The sequence below is a fragment of the Heteronotia binoei genome, chromosome 3, assembly GCF_032191835.1.
Source record: "Heteronotia binoei isolate CCM8104 ecotype False Entrance Well chromosome 3, APGP_CSIRO_Hbin_v1, whole genome shotgun sequence".
NCBI lineage: Eukaryota > Metazoa > Chordata > Lepidosauria > Squamata > Gekkonidae > Heteronotia > Heteronotia binoei.
Window position 1 is genome coordinate 189,198,931 of NC_083225.1, and position 24,072 is coordinate 189,223,002.

At 49.9% G+C, this 24,072-nt stretch overlaps 1 protein-coding gene across 1 annotated transcript in view; it reads right to left on the minus strand.

Annotated features, from left to right (window-relative positions):
• LOC132569155 (unconventional myosin-VIIa-like) overlaps nt 1-17,769 on the minus strand; it is an 88,373-nt gene extending 70,604 nt beyond the window's left edge. The window contains exons 1-4 of the mRNA XM_060235341.1: nt 17,653-17,769; nt 13,833-13,985; nt 3,888-4,072; nt 266-387 (exon numbers count right to left, since the gene is read on the minus strand). Coding sequence (XP_060091324.1) covers nt 266-387; nt 3,888-4,072; nt 13,833-13,985; nt 17,653-17,751 — 559 coding nt within the window. The 5' untranslated portion in view covers nt 17,752-17,769. The remainder of the gene's footprint in view (nt 1-265; nt 388-3,887; nt 4,073-13,832; nt 13,986-17,652) is intronic.
• Between the last annotated feature and the right edge of the window lie 6,303 nt (nt 17,770-24,072).

Genomic DNA, 24,072 nt, shown 5'->3' on the forward strand with positions numbered 1-24,072 from the left:
TGATCCAACAGGGCTTCTCTTATGTTCTTATGTGACACAGAGTGCTGGACTGGATGGGCCATTGGCCTGATCCAACATGGCTTCTCTTATGTTCTTATGTGACACAGAGTGTTGGACTGGATGGGCCACTGGCCTGATCCAACAGGGCTTCTCTTATGTTCTTATGTGACACAGAGTGTTGGACTGGATGGGCCACTGGCCTGATCCAACATGGCTTCTCTTATGTTCTAAATCTTGCCTATGTGCTCCCGGTTTAAGTACTCGCCTTCTAGAATCGGGTTGGCTTCCAGAACCTGCTGCTCGATCCAAGAGTGCTGCCCGCTGATCGCCGCCAGGAACTGCAGAATCAATTTGGTGCTTTCTGTCTTCCCCGCACCCGATTCTCCGCTGCAGCCAGGAAGAGAAGAAAGAGTTAAGGAACATGCTGAAGAGTGAAACAGTGGGCCCAAAACACAGTGAGCCACAACCCTCTTCCAGTACGTCAGTTGTGTTTATTCGGCAGTGGAAAGGGCCATCAAATCACAACTGTCTCGGGATGACAATCAAAACCAAGTAAGAACCACAGTTTGAAATCAATAGTAAACAGTAGAAAACTGTGTAGCACAATAACGATTATGTCATAAGTGCAATTCCAGCTACAAAGTGTTTGCACTATGTCCACTTGAATGAATATAGACTGGAGCTTCCATAGCCAACAGATATTTATGGTTGCAGGTGGAGCCTAAAAGCTGAAGAAGGCGTCTTTTCCGAAACCGGTCCTGAGCTTCTTGATTTGGCTGCAGCAGCCATTCCTTTGTTATTCTTCAATGATCCACTTCAGGACACTTTTGGAGTAATACTGATATTGTTTATGGACACTTGTTATGGACTGTGCCTATTTGTCAGCTTCAATTTTTTGCTTTATTATAATACACTAGAGGTTGGATAAAAGGAGCCCCGTGACGCAGAGTGGTAAAGCTGCAGTACTGCAGTCGGAGCCCTCTGCTCACGACCTGAGTTCGATCCCAGTGGAAGCTGGGTTCAGGTAGCCAGCTCCAGGTTGACTCAGCCTTCCATCCTTCCGAGGTCGGTCAAATGAGTCCCCAGCTTGCTGGGGGGGTGGAGAAGTGTAGATGACTGGGGAAGGCAATGGCAAACCACCCCGTAAAAAGTCTGCCGTGAAAACGTTGTGAAAGCAACGTCACCCCAGAGTCAGAAACAACTCGTGCTTGCACAGGGGACTACCTTTACCTTTTTAGAGCCTGGATACAGAAATTGTCATAATTATTATTGTGCTACACAGTTTTCTACTGTTTACTAGGGTTGACAATCCCCAGGTGGGGGAAAATGACAAAATACTCTCTCTGTTTACAAAACTATTTCTCAGTGTAATATGTGTAGCCTTCAACGATTCATAACAGTGTTACAGTACAAAAACGCAGTTAGAAAACAATCCAGTGCACAACATAGCTATTATCCATAAATCATAAGGGAGGGACGGTGACTCAGTGGTAGAGCATCTGCTCGGTAAGCAGAAGGTCCTAGGTTCAATCCCCGGCTTCTCCAACTAGAAAGGGTCCAGGCAAGTAGGCGTGAAGAACCTCAGCTTGAGACCCCGGATAGCCATGAATGGGGCTGTGGCTCAGTGGCAGAGCATCTGCTTGGTAAGCAGAAGATCCCAGGTTCAATCCTCGGCATCTCCAACTAAAAAGGGTCTAGCCAAGTAGGCGTGAATAACCTCAGCTTGAGACCCTGGAGAGTCATGAATGAGGCTGTGGCTCAGTGGTAGAGCATCTGCTTGGTAAGCAGAAGGTCCCAGGTTCAATCCCCAGCATCTCCAACTAAAAAGGATCCAGGCAAGAAGGTGTGAAACACCTCAGCTTGAGACCCTAGAGAGACACAGGGAGGGGCTGTGGCTCAGTGGTAGAGCATCTTCTTATTAAGCAGAAGATCCCAGGTTCAATCCCCAGCATCTCCAATGAAAAAGGGCCCAGGCAAGTAGGCGTGAATAACCTCAGCTGGAGACCCTGGAGAGCCATGAATGGGGCTGTGGCTCAGTGGTAGAGCATCTGCTTGGTAAGCAGAAGGTCCCAGGTTCAATCCTCAGCATCTCCAACTAAAAAGGGTCCAGGCAAGTAGGCATGAAAAACCTCAGCTTGAGACCCTGGAGAGCCGCTGCCAGTCTGAGTAGACAATACTGACTTTGATGGACCGAGGGTCTGATTCAGTATAAGGCAGCTTCATATGTTCATAATTCTTTCTAAATCCAGTCCGACAATAAAAAGAACTGGTCCAATTTTGTTTCGGATATCAGCCACAGTTCTTCTAGGGACCGCCTTCCATATTCAGAGGTTCAGTAGACTTGAAGTGCCACAGCAATTCCTGGGCTTCCTCTGGGATGTAACTATTGTACTGACAGATAGAACTGGCAGTGACGTTCCAGAGAAAATTTAAAAACATTTTAAAAACCCTGACATCACCGTTGTTTCACACGGGGCTCTGTTTGGAGAAAAAGCCCAGCAGGAACTCGTGGGGTGGGACGGTGGCTCAGTGGTAGAGCATCTGCTTGGTAAGCAGAAGGTCCCAGGTTCAATCCTTAACATCTCCAACTAAAAAGGGTCCCGGTAAAATAGGTATGCAAAGCCTCAGCTTGAGACCCTGGAGAGCCACTGCCAGTCTGAGTAGACAATACTGACTTTGATGGACCGAGGGACTGATTCAGTAGAAGGCAGTCTCATATGTAAGCAGAAGGTCCCAGGTTCAATCCCCAGCATCTCCAACTAAAAAGGGTCCGGGCAAGTAGGTGTGAAAAACCTCAGCTTGAGACCCTGGAGAGCCATGAATGGGGCTGTGGCTCAGTGGTAGAGCATCTGCTTGGTAAGCAGAAGGTTCCAGGTTCAATCCCCGGCATCTCCAGCTAAAAAGGGTCCAGGCAAGTAGGCGTGAAAAACCTCAGCTTGAGACCCCGGAGAGCCACTGCCAGTCTGAGAAGACAATACTTACTTTGATGGACCCAGGGGGTCTGATTCAGCAGAAGGCAGCTTCATATGTTCATATGTGCATGTTAGGCCACACCCCCTGACGCCAAGCTAGCTGGAAAAAGCCCAGCTTGTATCACAAAAATCTAGTTTGGTCTCTAAGGTGCTGGCGGATTCGAATCCAGCTCTTCTACAGCAGAACAGAACGTCCACCTTCCCAAAAGTTTCCTAGATCTGCTACCTGAGATCTTCGAACTGGAAAAGTCAGGGACTGAACCTTAGATTGGCTGCATGCAAAAATCGTCCTTACTAGGATTGCCAATCCCCAGGTGGGGGCAGGGGATCCCTCGGTTTGGAGGCCCTCCCCCCCGTTTGAAGGTCGTCAGAAAGCGGGGGGAGGGGGAGGGAAATGTCTGCTGGGAACTCTGTTATTCCCTAGGGAGATTTATTCCCTTAGAAAATCATGGAGAATTGATCCGTGGGTATCTGGGGCTCTGGGGGGGGGGCTGTTTTTTGAGGTAGAGGCACCAAATTTTCAGTATAGCATCTAGTGCCTCTTTCAAAAATACCCTCCAAGTTTCAAAAAGATTGGACCAGGGGGTCAAATTCTATGAGCCCCAAAAGAAGGTGCCCCTATCCTTCATTATTTCCTATGGAAGGAAGGCATTGAAAAGGTGTGCTGTCCCTTTCAATGTGATGGCCAGAACTCCCTCTGGAGTTCAATGATGCTCGTCACAGCCTTGATCTTGGCTCCACCCCTAATGTCTCCTGGCCCCACCCCCAAAGTCTCCTTGCTCCACCCCCAAAGTCCCCAGAAATTTCTTGAATTGGACTTGGCAACCCTAGTCCTTACTCGGAGGCCTGGCACCTTCTTTGTTGGAAAAGGAGGCCGGAGGGGTTCCGCTCACTCTCCAGGCCTGGCCTGCTCACCTGATAATGCAACACTGGTCTTTGTTGTTCCGCTGCATGTTGAAGTAGCAGTTGTCCGCGATGGCAAAGATGTGGGGCGGCATCTCTCCGATCTTCTTGTTCGTGTACAGGCGGATCTGCTCCGGCGAGTAGATCGGAAGCAGCTGATAAGGGTTCACGGCCACGAGGATCGAGCCTGTGTAGGTCTAGAGCCAGTGAGTGGGAAAGAGAAAGAATACCAAGGAGGAAACATAAGACTTGTCTTACCAGCCGCATCGTTCATTTGTTATGAGTCCCCCTGGCCCGACATTCCATCCTCAGTGCTTCCTGAGGTTCCTAGAGCTACCTGACATCACTTCCTGGTCTTCCTGTGACTCTGCTAGAACTCAGGGCTGAGAGATCTGAAGCCTCGGCATGCCTCATGTCTTTGCTCTGAAAGTTCTTTCCGGAGCCTGCTTTGAACTCCTGAGATGGGAGGAGGAGAGCTTGGAGGAGATTGATCGTCAACAGCTGACACTGGTGCCTGGAGAGTGATTGTTGGGCAGCTGCTGTTTGTTCAGCTGAGGAACTGGCTGGCAGCTCTTCCAGGTCTGTTAACCCTTCCAGCTCCTCCTCATCAGGGCTCATGACAAAAGGAGTTCTTGCCACCAAAAAAGCCCTGGGTTTTGCCCCCTCTCTCAATATCTGTCTGCTCAGCTCGTAAGACCAGACACCAGCAATATTCCCTCTAAGCTGTGGAGTCTTGTGAGCAGAAATTCTACTTTGTGAGCTACGGGCATTGAAGTTGTGAGCGGCTAGCCTCAAAGCTGTGAGCTCCTGCATAAATTAGTTTGCTCTGGGGCCATTTTTCGCAAGCTAAGACAAAAACGTGTGAGCCAGAGGCTAAAAAAGCTCACACTAACTCATCTTAGAGGGAACACAGGACACTGGGGCTTTTTTTTTTTTTTAGCAGAAACGCCCAGGTGCGCAGTTCCGGCTGGCTTGGCATCAGGGGGTGTGGCTTATTATGCAAATGAGCTACACCATTCCATAAACTGTCCAATGCACTTTCTCTCTTCCCAAGGCGGCTAACTGTAAAAGGCTGCTCCCCACCCCCCACTTCCCCCAGGAAAAGAGGAAACGCTACCCCTCTGAAGCAGGAAGTCACAACACGTTACAACGATCTTCAATGTCATTGATTTCTATGCATGCAAGATTGGGCCATGCACAACAGCTCTGGGGATGGTGGTGGAAATGCTATTTAATCAATACCAACAATGCTTATCTTGTTAAAAAAAAACCCCAAAAAACCAGGATCTAAGATTCCCAAGACAAATTTTGCATGATCGTTTGGACCACCCTTAGTTCCACGTTCTAACAAGGCCATGCAGGTATTCAACACCCAAACCAACGACGGAGCATTCGTTAATGGACAGGCAGACAATTGCTCACAACACGAAGCGCAAATGAAATGAAGATGGCGACAGACACAACGACGGTGCGTTTTTGGCGAAGGCTGGGATGACTCAGCGGCTTGAGAGATACTTACCCTCCCTCCGCAGTTGGTCTGAAGTGGAAGGAGGAAAAGTTAAAAAAAAAATTGTTCTCTGTTGAAATAGATCACAAATATCTTTATCCAAGAGGAAGATATGGTCTCTTGTTCCTTCCCCACCAGAACTCAGGTCACCAAGGAGAGAGAAGGAGGGGCACTGGGAATATAGATGAGCTCTGAGAATACGGGGAAACTAGGGCAGTGATGGGGCTACCAACTCCAGGCTCGGTACTCGGTACAGATAAAAGGAACCCTTCTTCACCCAAAGGGTGATTAACACCTGGAATTCACTGCCACAGGAGGTGGCGGTGGCTACAAGCATGGACAGCTTCAAGAGGGGACTGGATCAACATATGGAGCAGAGGTCCACCAGTGGCTATTAGCCACAGCGTATTGTTGGAATTCTTTATCTGGGGCAGTGATATTTTGTCTTCTTGGTGCTTGGGGGAGACAACAGTGTGAGGGCTTCTAGTGTCCTGGCACCACTGGTGGACCCCCTGATGCACCTGGGTTTTTTGGCCACTGTGTGACACAGAGTGTTGGACTGGATGGGCCATTGGCCTGATCCAACATGGCTTCTCTTATGTTCTTATTCACCCTACACTGGGGCTGGGCCAAGTGATGCTCTGTCTTCTTGGCACTTTGGGGAGGGCAACAGTGGGAGAACTTCTAGTGTCCTGGCCCCAGTGATGGTCCTCCTGATGGCACCTGGGGTTTTTGGCCATTGTGCTACAAAGAGTGTTGGACTGGACGGGCCATTGGCCTGATCCAGCATGGCTTCTCTTATGATCTTATGTTCTTATGAAATTCCTGGCAATTTGGGAGTGGAGCTTGGGAAAGGTAGGGAGCACAGTGAGGTACAATTCCATAGAGTTTACCCTCCAAATAAGCCATTTCCTCCAGGGAAACTGATTTCTGTGGCCTGAAGATTCTGTAATTCTGGAAGATCTCCAGGCCTACCTGGAGGGTGGCAACCACAGGATATGAAGAAGAAGAAGAAGAAGAAGAAGAAGAAGAAGAAGAAGAAGAAGAAGAAGAAGAAGAAGAAGAAGAAGAAGAAGAAGAAGAGGATATTGGATTTATACCCTGCCCTCTACTAGGTTGTAGCAATTGTGATTGAATTCCAAAGGGAGTTCTGGCTATCACATTTAAAGGGACCACACATCTTTTCTCCATGCCTTCCCTCCATTGGAAATAAAGAAGGATAGGGGTACCTTCTTTGGGGCCTCATAGAACTGGACCCCCTGCTCCAATCTTTTTGAAAGTTGGAGAGTGCTTTGAGAAGAGGAACCGGATGCTATGCTGCAAATTTGGTGCCTCTACCTCAAGAAACAGCCCCGCCCCCCAGAGCTCCAGATACACATTGCCTCTACCAGGGCTGGGGCTTTTTCGATCCTGGCCCTCACCTGGTGAATCAGCTCCCTATGGAGATCCGGGCCGTACCTGGCTTACTGGCCTTTTGTAAGGCGTGTTCCGCCAGGTCTTTGGATGAGGCAGCGGGCATCTATCTATTACAGGGGTGGCCAACGGTAGCTCTCCAGATGTTTTTTTGCCTACAACTCCCATCAGCCCCAGCCAGCATGGCCAATGGCTGGGGCTGATGGGAGTTGTAGGGAAAAAAACACCTGGAGAGCTACTGTTGGCCACCACTGAATTCTATTAGCTTGGTTGGCCTCTCCCTATGGCCTACTGTTCCCCAGTGAGCACTGTTCTCTTCCCACATGTTCCCCAGCGAGCACTAAGATCGGGGACCCAAAACCTCCTGGTCGTCCCCGGGCCAAAGGAAGCCCGTTTGAAAGTTACAAGAGACTGGGCCTTCTCCGTAATGGCTCCATCTTGGTGGAACCAGCTGCCGGAAGAGGTAAGGGCCCTGCGGGATCTTACCCAATTCCGCAGGGCCTGTAAGACATCCCTCTTCTGGCTGGCCCACAACTAATCGGCACAGAGCACTGAGTACTGAACATCGAACACGGAACATCGAATATTGAACATGCAACCGATGTGTGTAGCTGTAGGTCCGCTTTGTGATTTTAATGTCTATGTATATAACAAATGTTTAGATTTTTAACTATAACTTATGAAATGTTGATTTTAATGCTTAATTTTAGATTTTATGTTAGTTTTATATGTTGTAAGCCACCCTGAGCCTCCTAGTGGGAAGGGCGGGATATAAATCTTAGATAGATAGATAGATAGATAGATAGATAGATAGATAGATAGATAGATAGATAGATAGATAGATAGATAGATAGATAGATAGATAGATAGATAAATAAATACTGCACTACTGTATTGTGGTGCTGTATCGTGGCACTACTTTTGTGCTACACCATCTTGCTTTATATCATCTGCTGAATTAACTTAAAGGTTAAATTAAATCAAAGGTTAAAACGCTTGGGGCTCTTTAGCTTGGAGAAACGTCAATTGCAGGGTGACATGATAGAGGTTTACAAGATTATGCATGGGATGGAGAAGGTAGAGAAAGAAGTCCTTTTCTCCCTCTCTCACAATACAAGAACTTGTGGGCATTCGATGAAATTGCTGAGCAGTCAGGTTAGAACAGATAAAAGGAAGTCCTTCTTCACTTAAAGGGTGATTAACATGCGGAATTCACTGCCACAGGAGGTGGTGGCGGCTACGAGCATAGCCAGCTTCAAGAGGGGGTTAGATAAAAATATGGAGCAGAGGTCCATCAGTGGCTATTAGCCACAGTGTGTATATATATGTCCAACATGGCTTCTCTTACGTTCTTGTGTGACACAGAGTGTTGGACTGGATGGGCCATTGGCCTGATCCAACATGGCTTCTCTTACGTTCTTGTGCGACACAGAGTGTTGGACTGGATGGGCCATTGGCCTGATCCAACATGGCTTCTCTTATGTTCTTGTGTGACACAGAGTGTTGGACTGGATGGGCCATTGGCCTGATCCAACATGGCTTCTCTGATGTTCTTATGTGACACAGAGTGTTGGACTGGATGGGCCATTGGCCTGATCCAACATGGCTTCTCTTATGTTCTTGTGTGACTCAGAGTGTTGGACTGGATGGGCCATTGGCCTGATCCAACATGGCTTCTCTTATGTTCTTGTGTGACACAGAGTGTTGGACTGGATGGGCCATTGGCCTGATCCAACATGGCTTCTCTGATGTTCTTATGTGACACAGAGTGTTGGACTGGATGGGCCATTGGCCTGATCCAACATGGCTTCTCTTATGTTCTTATGTTAACTTGTTGCACTGAATGCTGAAGCTGATTTTATTATGGTTTCATTGTGATTTTATCTCTAATTGTTGTACTCCACTCTGAGCCCCCAAATGGGGGAATGGGTGGAATATAAATAAACTACTACTACTACTGATAATAATAATAATGGATCAATTCTCCATCATACCCTCTGGGAATCAGTCGCCATTGGGAATAATGGAGTGCCCAGTAGACATTTCCCTCCCTCCCTGCCCCTCTTTCTGATAACCCTGAAGCAGGGGGAGGGTCTCCAAACTGGGGTATCCCCTGCCCCCACCTGGAGATAGGCAACCCTAAACTCTGGGTTGGGAAATTCCTGGAGATTTTGGAGATGTTCCTTGGGGAGAAGAGAGACATCAGCTCAGCAGGGTATAATGCTGTAGAGCCCCCTCCTCCAAAGGTATTGATCCTTGCAACCTGGAGATTGCATGGAATTCTGGGAGATCTCCAGCCGGCACCTGGAGACTACCGCCAAACCTCCAGGACTATCCCAGTTCAGAGTTGGCAAGCCAGAAGACTTTGAGGCAGCAACTCTGGCGACCTCTGTGAAAAATCGCAAGAAAAGAGCACGGGGGCAACGGGTCAGGTCACCCATCCGGCTGCCGGGGAGCCTAGAGTCGCTAATCTGATTAAAAATTCATCGCGGCCTCAGGGTTTAAACTCCAGCCAATATCCAGGGCAGTGGTTGGCGCTCTTGATTAAAAGTTAATGTGTTTCTCTATGGAGCTTGGAAGCCAGAGGCTCGATCAGTTTGGAGTAGTGGTTAAGTGCGTGGACTCTTATCTGGGAGAGCCGGGTTTGATTCCCCACTCCTCCACTTGCAGCTGCTGGAATGGCCTTGGGTCAGCCATAGGTTGTCCTTGAAAGGGCAGCTGCTGGGAGAGCCCTCTCAGTCCCACCCACTTCACAGGATATCTGTTGCGGGGGGAGAAGACGTAGGCGATTGTAAGCCGCTCTGAGTCTCTGATTCAGAGAGAAGGGCGGGTATAAATCTGCAATTCTTCTTATCTGGGAGAGCCGGGTTTGATTCCCCACTCCTCCACTTGCAGCTGCTGGAATGGCCTTGGGTCAGCCATAGCTCTCTTCTCTGGGAGAACCGGGTTTGATTCCCCCACTCCTCCACTTGCAGCTGCTGAAATGGGCTTGGGTCAGCCATAGCACGCTTCTCTGGGAGAACTGGGTTTGATTCCCCCACTCCTCCACTTGCACCTGCTGGAATGGCCTTGGGTCAGCCATAGGTTGTCCTTGAAAGGGCAGCTGCTGGGAGAGCCCTCTCAGTCCCACCCACTTCACAGGATATCTGTTGCGGGGGGAGAAGACGTAGGCGATTGTAAGCCGCTCTGAGTCTCTGATTCAGAGAGAAGGGCGGGTATAAATCTGCAATTCTTCTTATCTGGGAGAGCCGGGTTTGATTCCCCACTCCTCCACTTGCAGCTGCTGGAATGGCCTTGGGTCAGCCATAGCTCTCTTCTCTGGGAGAACCGGGTTTGATTCCCCCACTCCTCCACTTGCAGCTGCTGAAATGGGCTTGGGTCAGCCATAGCACGCTTCTCTGGGAGAACTGGGTTTGATTCCCCCACTCCTCCACTTGCACCTGCTGGAATGGCCTTGGGTCAGCCATAGCTCTCTTATCTGGGAGAACCGGGTTTGATTCCCCACTCCTCCACTTGCAGCTGCTGAAATGGGCTTGGGTTAGCCATAGCTATCGCAGGAGTTGTCCTTGAAAGGGCAGCTGCTGTAAGAGCTCTCCCAGCGTCACCTACCTCACAGGGTGTCTGTTGTGGGAGAAGAAGATAAAGGAGATTGTAAGCCACTCTGAGATTCGGAGTGGTGGTATATAGAAAGGGCTGCCAAGCCCCTGGGTCAGGACGGGTACCACCCTGGAGGTACCCAATTCTCCCCCAACATCGCTGGCGCAATGATGTCACCCGTGAGTGACATCATCGTGCCGGCGACATCACACGCTGGCCACTCTAGGCATTTCCAAGAAAACTCTATGGTCTTCCCAGACACTCTAGCATTTTTGGAGGGGAAACTCTATGGTACAATAGACCGTGGGGGACTTGGCAACCCTAGATATAAAGCCAATTTCTTTTTCTTCTTCTTCACTGAGGTAGATGGTGAAGGACCTCGGGGATTCACTGCTCAGCTTTTCAAAGCTAGTTGGCAATTTTTTGGCAAGCACAGGAGAACAGATCACGGGGGACCTTGGGGACAGACTGGAAAGGATGGACTTTGGGGTTGCCAATCTCCAGGTGGCACCTGGAGACCTCCTGCTATAACAATTGAGCGCCAAGCAATAGAGAGCAGCTCCCCTGGAGCAAATGGTTGCTTGGGAGGGGGGGCTGTATGGCACTGTATCCCCCCCGGAGCTTCCTGCCCTCCCCAAACTCCACCCTCTCCCAGATCCACCTCCCAAAGTCTCCAGGAATTTTTTAACACAGAGTTGGTAACCCTACTCTGGAAGCAGAGTTAGCAAAAACTCCCCATATCTGGAGACTCTGGGGGTGGAGCCAGGAGACATTGGGGGTGGAGCCAGGAGCAAGGGTGTGACAAGCATCATTGAACTCCAAAGGGAGTTCTGGCCGTCACATTTAAAGGGACTGCAGACCTTTTTTAAATGCCTTCCCTCCATTGGAAATAATGAAGGATAGGGGCACCTTCTTTGGAGGCTCATGGAATTTGACCCCCTAGTCCAATATTTTTTACACTTGGAGGGACTTTTGAGGAGAGGAACTAGATGCTATGCTGAAAAGTTGGTGCCACTACTTCAAAAAACAGCCCCCCCCCCGAGCCCCAGATACCTGCAGATCCATTCTCTATTATACCCAATGGGAATTGGTCTCCATAGGGAATAATGGAGTGTCCAGGGGACATTTCCCTCCCCCCCACTTTCTGATGACCCTGAAGCGGGGGGAGGGCCTCCAAACCAGGGGATCCCCTGCCCCCACCTGGGGATTGGCAACGTTATTTCCCCAATAGGCGGCAAGTCAAAACATTTCTGAGCAGTTATGCGTATGCACAGGGGAATTTCTGGCTACAACTTTGGTTACCAAATTCTGTATCAGGAGAAGTTCAGTTTTTCTATTTTATAAAAATTAACCCCCCTTTGCCACCCCAAGTTTCTAGTTTTAATACTACACATTTAGTAAATAATGGCTAAAGAAACCCCAGAAGGGGTGGGGGTGGGGGGTAAGATTTCCAGCTGCAAAGGGGACCATCCTTGGAGGAAATGCTTTCAGCTTAGCCTAAGAGAAGACGGACCTGCGCACAACAGACAGGAAAAGACGCTGCGAGTTGTTCACCCTTTCAGCCAAGGTTAGACAAGAAGCAACTTAAGTGTAATTCCCAGGAGTTTAAAGATCAAACCATTAAGAACGATTGAAAGAAGTATCACAATTTGTTAAGAAGATGATGATGATATTGGATTTATATCCCGCCCTGTGCTCTGAATCTCAGGGTCTCAGAGCAATTACAATCTCCTTTACCTTCTCTCCCACAAACAACAGACACCCTGTGAGGTGGGTGGAGCTGAGAGAGCTCTCACAACAGCTGCCCTTTCAAGGACAACTCCTACGAGAGCTATGACTGACCCAAGGCCAATCCAGCAGCTGCAAGTGGAGGAGTGGGGAATCCAACCCAGTTTTCCCAGATAACCTGTGTTCCTGTGAGCGCCTGCTGAATTTGAGGCCTGCCTCCCGCCATTCGACAAACTTCTCTCCAGCATGAAGATGCACTGATAAGAGATTATGCATCTGCTGAATTTCCATTTGTCGTGCCACTGGCCAGACAGCAAGGTAGCTAGCCCTCCCTTAAAGCGTCGGAGGGGCCGTGTCTCAGTGGTAGAAGAAGAATTGCAGATTTATACCCCGCCCTTCTCTCTGAATCAGAGACTCAGAGCGGCTTACAATCTCCTTTATCTTCTCTCCCCACAGCAGACACCCTGTGAGGTGGGTGGGGCTGAGAGGGCTCACACAGCAGTTGCCCTTTCAAGGACAGAATCTCAGAGCAGCCTACAATCTCCTTTCCCTTTCTCCCCCACAACAGACACCCTGTGAGGTAGGTGGGGGTGAGAGAGCTCTTGCAGCAGCTGCCCTTTCAAGGACAGAGACTCAGAGCGGCCTACAATCTCCTTTCCCTCCCCCCCCCCACGACAGACACCCTCTGAGGTTGGTGGGGCTGAGAGGGCTCTCACAGCAGCTGCCCTTTTAAGGACAACCTCTGCCAGAGCTATGGCTGACCCAAGGCCATTCCAACAGGTGCAAGTGGAGGAGTGAGGAATCAAACCCGCCCACAACAGACACCCTGTGAGGTGGGTGGGGCTGTGAGGTGGGTGGGGCTGAGAGGGCTCTCACAGCAGCTGCCCTTTCAAGGACAACTCCTGCGAGACCTATGGCTGACCCAATGCCACTCCAGCAGCTGCAATTGGAGGAATGGGGAATCAAAGCCGGTTCTCCCAGATAAGAGAGCTATGGCTGACCCAAGGCCATTCCAGCAGCTGCAAGTGGAGGAGTGGGGAATCAAACCCAGTTCTCTTAGATAAGAGAACTCTGGCTGACCCAACCCATTCCAGCAGCTGCAAGTGGAGGAGTGGGGAATCAAACCCGGTTCTCCCAGAGAAGAGAGCTATGGCTGACCCAAGGCCATTCCAGCAGCTGCAAGTGGAGGAGTGGGGAATCAAACCCGGTTCTCCCAGATAAGAGTCCATGCACTTAACCACTAAACCAAACTGGTGTTTACACCAAACTGCATTTGCTTGGCATGCAGAAGGTCCCAGGTTCAGTCCCTGGCATCTCCAGTGAAAAAGGACCAGGCAGGAAGTGATGAGAAAGACCTCAGGCTGAGTCTCTGGAGAGCGACTGCCAGTCTGTGCAGACAATACTGAAGTTCCTCCCGAAGTCACATCCTTCTCAGACACACCCCTCCCCCCAATATCCAGGTATTTCCATCCCACCCTGGAGCTGGCATCTGTGCTGTAAGCTAAAAAAGGATGGGGACCCCTGGTTTACAGAACTCTACACTGCAGCCATGGCTGACACCTCACTGTGCATGTTTTAAAAATCCACACTGGGGATGAGGGGCAGCTGTTGGCTGTTACATATCAGGATTTCCAGCCGTAGACAAGAGACGAGCCACGTACAGTCGGAGCAAGAGAAAAGCCGGACCTTTGCCCCACAGGAGCGACACTCACATAGATCAGGTGTTCCCGGTACCGAATCAGCAGGTTCCGGAGAATGCCGGCTTCGTTGAGGTCTCCCAGGCGGATCATGTCCTCCACGCCGTGGATGGACGTCGGGTGCATAGGCTTGATATGACTGGCATTCTGCGGCGATATCCAGTGCTCCTAGAAAGATGAGAGCGTAACATCATGTGCATATCAGAGATTCTCCAGAAAAGCTAAGTATGTAATGCATTGTGCAGGGGGTTGGACGAGATGACCCCGGGGGTCCCTTTCGACTCTATGATTCATACAAGATTCTAACTTGTGTTGCACGCACCCCATCCAAGACGTGCATTAAGGGGGAAGATATGGCCCCAGAAGGCCGGACCAGAACCAACAGGCTGAAATTAAACCAAACGTGTTTTCTGCTAAACATTCGGAAGAACTTCCTGACAGTTAAGAGTGTTTTCTTTCCATCTCTCCCTCCCTCTCTCATCTACTTGCCTTCCTTCCCTCCCTCCCTCCCTCCTTTTCTTCCTTCCTCCATCCCTTCCACCAACCTTCCTCCTTCCCTCCCACTCTTCCTCCCTCTCTTACTCCCTCCCCTTCCTTCCTTCCTTCCTCCCTTTCCCCAACTTCCCTCCTTCCCTCCATCCCACTCTTCCTCCCTCCCTCCCTTCCTCTCTCTCCCCCTCCGTCCCTTCCTTCCTTCCTTCCTCCCTCCCTTCCCCCAACCTTCCTCCTTCCCTCCCTTTCTCCCTCCCTCCCTCCCTCCCTTCCTTCCTTCCTTCCTTCCTTCCTTCCTTCCTTCCTTCCTTCCTTCCTTCCTTCCTTCCTTCCTTCCTTCCTTCCTTCCTTCCTTCCTTCCTTCCTTCCTTCCTTCCTTCCTTCCTCCCTCCCTCCCTTCATGATCATGAGAGGGAGGCAGGAGGGGTTGCGTCAATGCTTAATTCTTGTGGCCCTTTCTTACTGCTGATCAAGGGTGGAATTCTAGCAGGAGCTCCTTTGTATATTAGGCCACACACCCCAATGCAGCCAATCCTCCAAGAGCTTACAAAAAAAAAAAAAAGCCCTGTGAGCTCTTGGAGGATTGGCTGCATTGGGTGTGTGTGTGTGTGTGTGACCTAAGATGAAAAGGAGCTCCCGCTAGAATCCCACCCCCGCTACTGATCATCACTTTATTATTTATTTATTTATTGCGCTATTCTCCTGCCCTCCCCAAACGGGCTCAGGGCGGCTAACAACGGTCGCAGTTCAATGACAGATTCGCATTATAGCAATAAAACATTATTAAAACATTAAAATATTAAAACAGTTTAGAAGAAGAAGATTTTGGATTTATATCCCGGCCTATACCCTGAATCTCAGAGTCTCAGAGTGGTCACAATCTCCTTTACCTCCCCCCCGCCCAACACAACAAACATCCTGTGAGGTGGGTGGGGCTGTCATAGAAGGACAGCTTCTATGAAAGCTCTGGCTGATCCAAGGCCATCCCAGCAGCTGCAAGTGGAGGAGTGGGGGAATCAAACCCGGTTCTCCCAGATAAGGGAGCTATGGCTGACCCAAGGCCATCCCAGCAGCTGCAAGTGGAGGAGTGGGGGAATCAAACCCGGTTCTCCCAGATAAGAGAGCTATGGCTGACCCAAGGCCATTCCAGCAGCTGCAAGTGGAGGAGTGGGGAATCAAACCCGGTTCTCCCAGATAACAGAGCTGTGGCTGACCCAAGGACTTTCCAGAAGGTGCAAGTGGAGGAGTGGGGGAGTCAAACCCGGTTCTCCCAGATAAGAGAGCTATGGCTGACCCAAGGCCATTCCAGCAGCTTCAAGTGGAGGAGTGGGGAATCAAACCCGGTTCTCCCAGATAAGGGAGCTCTGGCTGACCCAAGGCCATTCCAGCAGCTGCAAGTGGAGGAGTGGGGAATCAAACCCGGTTCTCCCAGAGAAGAGAGCTCTGGCTGACCCAAGGCCATTCCAGCAGCTGCAAGTGGAGGAGTGGGGAATCAAACCCGGTTCTCCCAGAAAAGGGAGCTCTGGCTGACCCAAGGCCATTCCAGCAGCTGCAAGTGGAGGAGTGGGGAATCAAACCCGGTTCTCCCAGATAAGAGAGCTCTGGCTGACCCAAGGCCATTCCAGCAGCTGCAAGTGGAGGAGTGGGGAATCAAACCTAGTTCTCCCAGATAAGAGTCCACACACTTAACCACGACACCAAACTGGTTTATATGCAGTTCAGATGGCGTTCTGTCTGTTTTGAATCCATTTGGGATGACATTGTGGGGCAGATAGTACACACCCCCATATATATCAAAAGTACCTCAGTTTAGTTATTAAAAGCCTGCCTGAACAGATATGTCTTACAGGCCTTGCGGAATTGTGACATATCCCGCAGGGCCCTGGTCTCCTCAGGGCAGGCATTCCAGAGGGAAGGCGCAGCCACGGAGAAGGCTCTTGCCCTTGTGGTGGTCAAACGGGCCTCCTTCAGGCTGGGGGTCTTTAACAAATTTAACTTTGGGGTCAGGAAGCAATTTTCTGGCCTGGAGTTTGGCCAGGGATCCTTGAGGGGTTTTTTTTGCCATCTGGACATGAAGCAGGGGTCACTGGGGGCGTGAGGGTAGGCTTGCCAATCCCCAGGTTCCTGCGGGGGTTCTTCCACTTTCCCAGGCTCCTTCCCGCCCCCAGTCAGTTGGCCGATGGGGGAAGCCCCGCCCCCAAAGCCACTATGTGACTTCCCCAATCCGGAGGCTCCAGTCTCCGATTGAAAGGCTTCCTCTTGGGATGGGGTGTCTGTGTTACTTGGAGGAAGTTGGCAGCAACTCGTGAGTGGAGAGGCCAATCCCTCGCTTCAGAGTCGCCAGAAACAAGGGGGAGGGAAATGTCTGCTGGGCACATCATTATTCCCTATGTGGAGATCGATTCTCATAGGGTATAATGGGGAATTGATGTGGAGGTATCGGGGGCTATGGGGGGGGCTGTGTTTTGAGCTAGAGACACCAAAATTTCAGCATAGCATCTAGTGCCATTCCCCAAAATACCTCCCACGGTTCAAAACGATTAGACCAGGGGGTCCAATTCTATGAGCCCCAAAAGAAGGTGCCCCTATCCTTCATTATTTCCTGTGGAAGGAAGGCGTTTAAAAGGTGTGCTGTCCCTTTAAATGTGATGGCCAGAACTCTCTTGGAGTTCAATTATGCTTGTCACACCCTTGCTCCTGGCTCCGCCCCCAATATCTCCTGGCTCCATCCCCAAAGTCCTCAGATATTTCTTGAATTGGACTTGGCAACCCTACGTGGGGGAGACAATATCTGTGAATTTCCTGCATTGTGCGGGGAGTTAGACTAGATGACCCTGGAGGTCACTACCAACTCTAGGATTGGAGGGTGTTTTGAGGAAAGGCACTGGATGCTATGCTGAAAATTTGGCGCCTCTAGCTAAAAAAAAAAAGCATCCCCAGGGCCTGAGATACCAGCGGATCGATTCTCCATTATACCCTAGGGGAATCGGTCTCCATAGGGAATAACGGAGTGCCCAGCAGATATTTCCCTCCCGTCCCCTCCTGTGCTTTCTGACGACCCTGAAATGGGGGGAGGGCCTCCAAACCAGGGGATCCCCTGCCCCCACCTGGGGATTGGCAACCCTACCTCTCACGGTTCCTTTTGAAACATGATCAAAGAAAGTTTTTCCTTTCTGATTAAACTGGAAAAGCCTCAGGATGCTTACAACCAGTTGTGTGGGCACTGACATTTAAATCAAGGCCTTCCTACGTTCCCTGCTGGGAAAAAATCTCTGTGTGGGAACAGCCAGAATGAGACTGTCAAGGCAAAAGATTAGCAGGTTTCTTTCTCCATGGTACATACGTTTTCTTCATCGTCTACCACCTGGATCTGCCCGGAATCGCACAATTTGACCACTGCTCCGATGGGGACGTCAAATTCCCGGCCCGTCTTGAGGTCCATCCAGACATAATCCCCCTGGAAAAGAAACACACAGGACTGGATCTACATGTGGGGGGCAAAATTAAAAAATGGCAACCCCTTATGGGCCATTCTATCTTATGGTCCCTTAAATACAATGGACTCCATACCCAATTTGGCGCCCCCCCCCATCTGTTGGTGCCCGGGGAAAGCACCCCCCTCTGCGCCCCCCCCCCCAGATCTGACCCAGGAAACACAAGAGGGAGATCAAAATGTGAACTTTGAGCAAAGAAGAAGAAGAAGATATTGGATTTATATCCCGCCCTCCACTCCGAAGAGTCTCAGAGCAGCTCAATCCCCTTTACCTTCCTCCTCCACAAAAGACACCCTGTGAGGTAGATGAAGATATTGGATTTATATCCCACCTTCCACTCCGAAGAGTCTCAGAGCAGCTAACAATCTCCTTTACCTTCCTCCCCCCCACAACAGACACCCTGTGAGGTAGATGAAAATATTGGATTTATATCCCGCCCTCCACTCCGAAGAGTCTCAGAGCGGCTCACAATCTCCTTTCCCTTCGTCCCCCACAACAGATACCCTGTGAGGTGGATGAAGATATTGGATTTATATCCCACCCTCCACTCCGAAGAGTCTCAGAGCGGCTCATAATCTCCTTCCCCTTCCTCCCCCACAACAGACACCCTGTGAGGTAGATGAAGATATTGGATTTATATCCCGCCCTCCACTCCGAAGAGTCTCAGAGCGGCTCACAATCTCCTTTACCTTCCTCCCCCACAACAGACACCCTGTGAGGTAGATGAAGATATTGCATTTATATCCCACTCTCCACTCCAAAGAGTCTCAGAGTGGCTCACAATCTCCTTTATCTTCCTTCCCCACAACAGACACCCTCTGAGGTGGGTGGGGCTGAGAGGGCTCTCACAGCAGCTGCCCTTTCGAGGACAACCTCTGTCAGAGCTATGACTGACCCAAGGCCATGCTAGCAGGTGCAACTGGAGGAGGGGGGAATCAAACCTGGTTCTCCCAGATAAGAGTCCACACACTTAACCACTACACCAAACTGGCTCTCCAATCACCTTCATCTTCTCACAACAGACACCCTGTGAGGGAGGTGAAGAAGAAGATATTGGATTAATATCCCGCCCTCCACTCCAAAGAGTGTCAGAGTGGCTCACAATCTCCTTTACCTCGCCCCCCCACCCCCGACAACAGACACCCTGTGAGGTGGGTGGGGCTGGAGAGGGCTCTCACAGCAGCTGCCCTTTCAAGGACAACCTCTGCCAGAGCTATGGCTGACCCAAGGCCATGCTAACAGGTGCAAGTGGAGGAGTGGGGAATCAAACCCGGTTCTCCCAGATAAGAGAGCTATGGCTGACCCAAGGCCATTCCAGTAGGTGCAAGTGGAGGAGGGGAGAATCAAACCCAATACTCCCAGATAAGAGAGCTATGGCTGACCCAAGGCCAATCCAGCAGCTGCAAGTGGAGGAGTGGGGAATCAAACCCGGTTCTCCCAGATAAGAGAGCTATGGCTAACCCAAGGCCATTCCAGCAGCTGCAAGTGGAGGAGTGGGGAATCAAACCCGGTTCTCCCAGAGAAGAGAGCTATGGCTAACCCAAGGCCATTCCAGCAGGTGCAAGTGGAGGAGGGGAGAATCAAACCCAGTTCTCCCAGGTAAGAGAGCTCTGGCTGACCCAAGGCCAATCCAGCAGCTGTCATTCGAGGAGTGGGGAATCAAACCCGGTTCTCCCAGATAAGAGAGCTATGGCTGACCCAAGGCCATTCCAGCAGGTGCAAGTGGAGGAATGGGGAATCAAACCCAGTTCTCCAAAGATAAGAGTCCGCACACTTAACCACTACACCAAACCGGCTCTCCAAAGGCAAGCAGCATCCTGGAAAGGCGCGATTTGAAAATAAGCACCTCCGTCCTGAACTGTGCTGCAAACTTCCCCCTTCTTGAAGACAACTGCAAAAATGTCCTGCAGCAATACAAAAACTACTCAGCCGTTTGCAGCAAATCAGGGATACCCAAAGAATACACACTTTTTTCCCAAGGCACTCATTTCAAGACCTGCTTCCTTCCTTTCCAACAAGGTTCCGGGGGATCTTGGTCGTCGGGTTCCCCCTTTTCCTTCAATAAAGATGACTCTCCGGTGCGTTTGAATAAGTATTTGTTATAAGGCAGGATGCATGGACACTGACTCCCAGGCGGTGTCAAACACGACACACAACAGCACAGGTTCAGATTATATACCCTCGCAACGGTCGTCAGAAGCGCGCCCGAACTTAGGGCCCGAAGACCGTTCAAATTTCGTAGCTGGAGGTCTCACACACACACATTTATTACAAAGCTTTCAGCGAAACCTCCCAGGGAGGGAGCAACGACCTTGGTGCCAAGGGTTTCCCCAGCGCCTCGGAGGCGAGCGGGTTAAGTTTCCTTTCTGCAGCAGACTAAGCGGTTCTGCTCATACATTCCACAGACCACATCGAAGGGACACAGATAACGGAACTTGCCATCGGTCATACCAAATCTGCTGGTATTCAGTTGTGCCACCAGCCTAGCAGCTGGCTGGGGAGAGTTGGTGTTTCGCCTTGAAATTTCAGAGCCAAACTGTGGCTCAGGATCGCCGCGTGGCTCTTTAATATATATGGTGCGGCTCTTGAAGCCCCCACTGTCCTGCTTGGAGAAGGTCTTTCTCTCTTGAAATCATTTCTCCAAGCCAAACCAATTGGTGGCTTGGAGAATGCATTTAAAGTTCCTTTCTTTACACCTCTCCCTCCCTCTCTCATTTATTTGCCTACCTGCCTGCCTTCCTGTCTTGTGGCTCTCAAACATCTGATGTTCATATTGTCAAGCCCAGTTATTTTGATATAAGATGGCTGAACAAATGTCATAAGAACATAAGAAAAGCCATGTTGGATCAGGCCAATGGCCCATCCAGTCCAACACTCTGTGTCACATAAGAACGTAAGAGAAGCCCTGTTGGATCAGGCCTATGGCCCATCCAGTGCAACACTCTGTGTCACATAAGAACATAAGAGAAGCCCTGTTGGATCAGGCCAATGGCCCATCCAGTCCAACACTCTGAGTCACATAAGAACATAAGAGAAGCCATGTTGGATCAGGCCAATGGCCCATCCAGTCCAACACTCTGTGTCACATAAGAACATAAGAGAAGCCCTGTTGGATCAGGCCAATGGCCCATCCAGTCCAACACTCTGTGTCACACAGTGGCCCAACCCCCCCCCCACCACCAAACAAAACCCCCACAAACAAACCCCAAGTGCCACCAGGAGGTTCTCAAGTGGGGCTAGAAGCCCTTCCACTTTGCCCCCTCCCCAAGCACCAAGAATACAGAGTATCACTGCCCCAGATAGTTCCAACAATATACTGTGGCTAATAGCCACTGATGGACCTCTGCTCCATATTTTTATCCAAACCCCTCTTGAAGCTGGCTATGCTTGTAGCCGCCACCACCTCCTGTGGCAGTGAATTCCACATGTTAATCACCCTTTGGGTAAAGAAGGACTTCCTTTTATCCGTTCAAACCCGACTGCACAGCAATTTCACTGAATGCCCACGAGTTCTTGTATTGTGAGAAAGGGAGAAAAGGACTTCTCTCTCTACCCTCTCCATCCCATGCATAATCTACTTTCTCCATCCCATGCATAATCCTGTAAACCTCTATCATGTCACCCTGCAGTCGACATTTCTCTAAGCTAAAGAGCCCCAAGCGTTTTAACCTTTCTTCATAGGGAAAGTGTTCCAACCCTTGAATCATTCTAGTTGCCCTTTTCTGGACTTTTTCTGGACAATACTTTGGTTCTTCTCCATTATTCACAACTTAGCAATCATGTCCGCCTTGCCATCTGGCAAAGAATGTTTATGTTACTGGGGAAAGCATGCTATGTCTGAAGAGTGCACTCCCTAAATTTCACAGGGTCCTTATCAGTTCACCATGGAGTAGGGTTGCCAAGTCCAATTCAAGAAATATCTTGGGACTTTGGGGGTGGAGCCAGGAGACTTTGGGGGTGGAGTCAGGAGACTTTGGGGGTGGAGCCAGGAGACTTTGGGGTGGAGCCAGGAGACTTTGGGGTGGAGCCAGGAGCAAGGGTGTGACAAGCCTCACTGAACTCCAAAGGAAGTTCTGGCCAGCACATTTAAAGGGACAGCATACCTTTTAAATGCCTTCCTTCCATAGGAAATAATGAAGGACAGGGGTACCTTCTTTTGGGGCTCATAGAATTGGACCCCCTGGGTCAATCTTTCTGAAACTTGGAAGTTATTTTGGGGAGAGACGCTGGATGCTATGCTGAAACTTTGGTGCCTCCACCTCAAAAAGCAGCCCCCCCCAGAGCCCCAGATACCCGCGGATCAATTCTCCATTATTTTCTATGGGAATCAGCCTCCATAGGGAATAACGGAGTGCCCAACTGACATTTCCCTCCCTTGGCCCTGCTTTCTGATGACCCTGAAGCGGGGGGAGGGCCTCCAAACCGGGGGATCCCCTGCCCCTACCTGGGGATTGGCAACCCTATCACCGAGTGTGAGAATGCTTCTATAGTGTAAAATGTAGTTACAGCTGTACCCTTTGAGCTTTAGATTTGCATGAAGCGCCTTTTTGTAACAGTTTATGATACCCTATATAGCACCATGTAACCTCGGGTATCTCAGTATTTCCAGGGACCGTGTTCCTTGGGGCACCTTTGAGTTCCTAAATAAAGCAGTCTACTTGAAACAAAACAAAGGACTTCATTATTGGGAATCTCGGGGCTTGACACATCTCTTGCGGCTCTCAAACATCTGATGCTTATTCTACGTGGCTCTTACATTAAGCAGGCTTGGTCACACACACCCCCACCCCCACCTCGTTCCAGAGCCTGCCTGCTGTCTACAGTCACGGGAATGCTCAGTCTGAGGAAGGGAGCGGGGACTCACAACGGCTCCTGCCCTGCCACAAATGTTGTTATTCTCCTTCCCACACACACACAAAACTCAGGGGTCTCACCCCAAAAACTCTCCCTGGACAAAAAGAGACAACTACACCCCTCAGGCACAGCTATCATTGCTTCACAACACGTTTCAACCATCCTGCCCCTCCTTTCTTTCTCGATAGGAGAACATCTTAGACCAGTTGTGTCAAACTCATTTGTTGTGAGGGCCGGATCTGACATAAATGAGACCTTTTCGGACCGGGCCATGTATCTACCTATTTAAAATTAGGTAGCCGAGATATAAACTTTATTAAAGACACAGAAAACACAAAGTTTTTTTTTAAAAAAACTTAAAACATGCTTACAACTTTGGCACTTGTTGGTCTTAAAGGTGCTTTCTTTGTATCTCTCCCATGGGACCCAGGGAACTGGGCAAACGAAGCTCTGACTCTTTCCTTCCTTCCCAGGGGAGCAGGTGGGGGAGGAGCTTCAGCCAATAGAAGCAAGAGAGGCTTGGCTCACTAGCTCTGCAGTGTGACTGAGAGAGCTTGGCAAAGCAAGCTATGCCTCCCCACCCCTTCCCCTCCAAGGGAGGAGCCTCGGCAAATGGAGAAAACGGAGGCTTTGCTCTGTAGCTCCTGTGCGATTGTGCAAGCCTGGCAAAGCAAGCTGTGATGCAGAAGGAAGCAAGAGAGAGGGAGAAGGAAGCAGACAAGAGCCAGTTGCTTGGGGGCCTGATTCGGCCCCCAGGCCACATGTTTGACACTGCTGTCTTAGACCACATAAACATACAGTTAAAACTTCACATTAAAACACAGAAACACACAGAATTTATGTGGCAAAAGTTTACGGTTACTTAGATCTGGATCCCAAAACCTGGGCCGAGGGAGGCAAGACTAAAATCTACCAGAGAGAGGGTCTTCTCAGTAGCAGCCCCCTACTGGTGGAACCAGCTGCCGGAGGATGTGAGGGCCTTGCGGGACCTCGCTGAGTTCCGCAAGGCCTGTAAAACCACAGTCTTCCGGTTGGCCTTTAACTGATTTCGCGTCACTGTTATTGTAGGAGAATATGTAAGAATACCGAAGCCATCGGAAGTGAAACAACTTCAAATGATGTTAGCACCAGATTGTTTTAACGATTGAATTTTAAACTGATGTATTAATGCTGTGAAATTTTAATTGGTTGTTGTGATTTTTATCAATGTGAGTCGCCCTGAGCCTGCTTCGGCGGGGAGGGCGGGATATAAATCCAATAAAGTAACGTAAAGTCAAGTAAAACACCACAACTATGTTTCCTAATTCCATATTTTCCTTGTAATATTAATACGTGGGGGGCAACTCGCAATCAGAAAGTTGTTTTTATTGATGATTTGTATGTTACTGTTGCACATCGCCCTAGAGCCTGGCGTT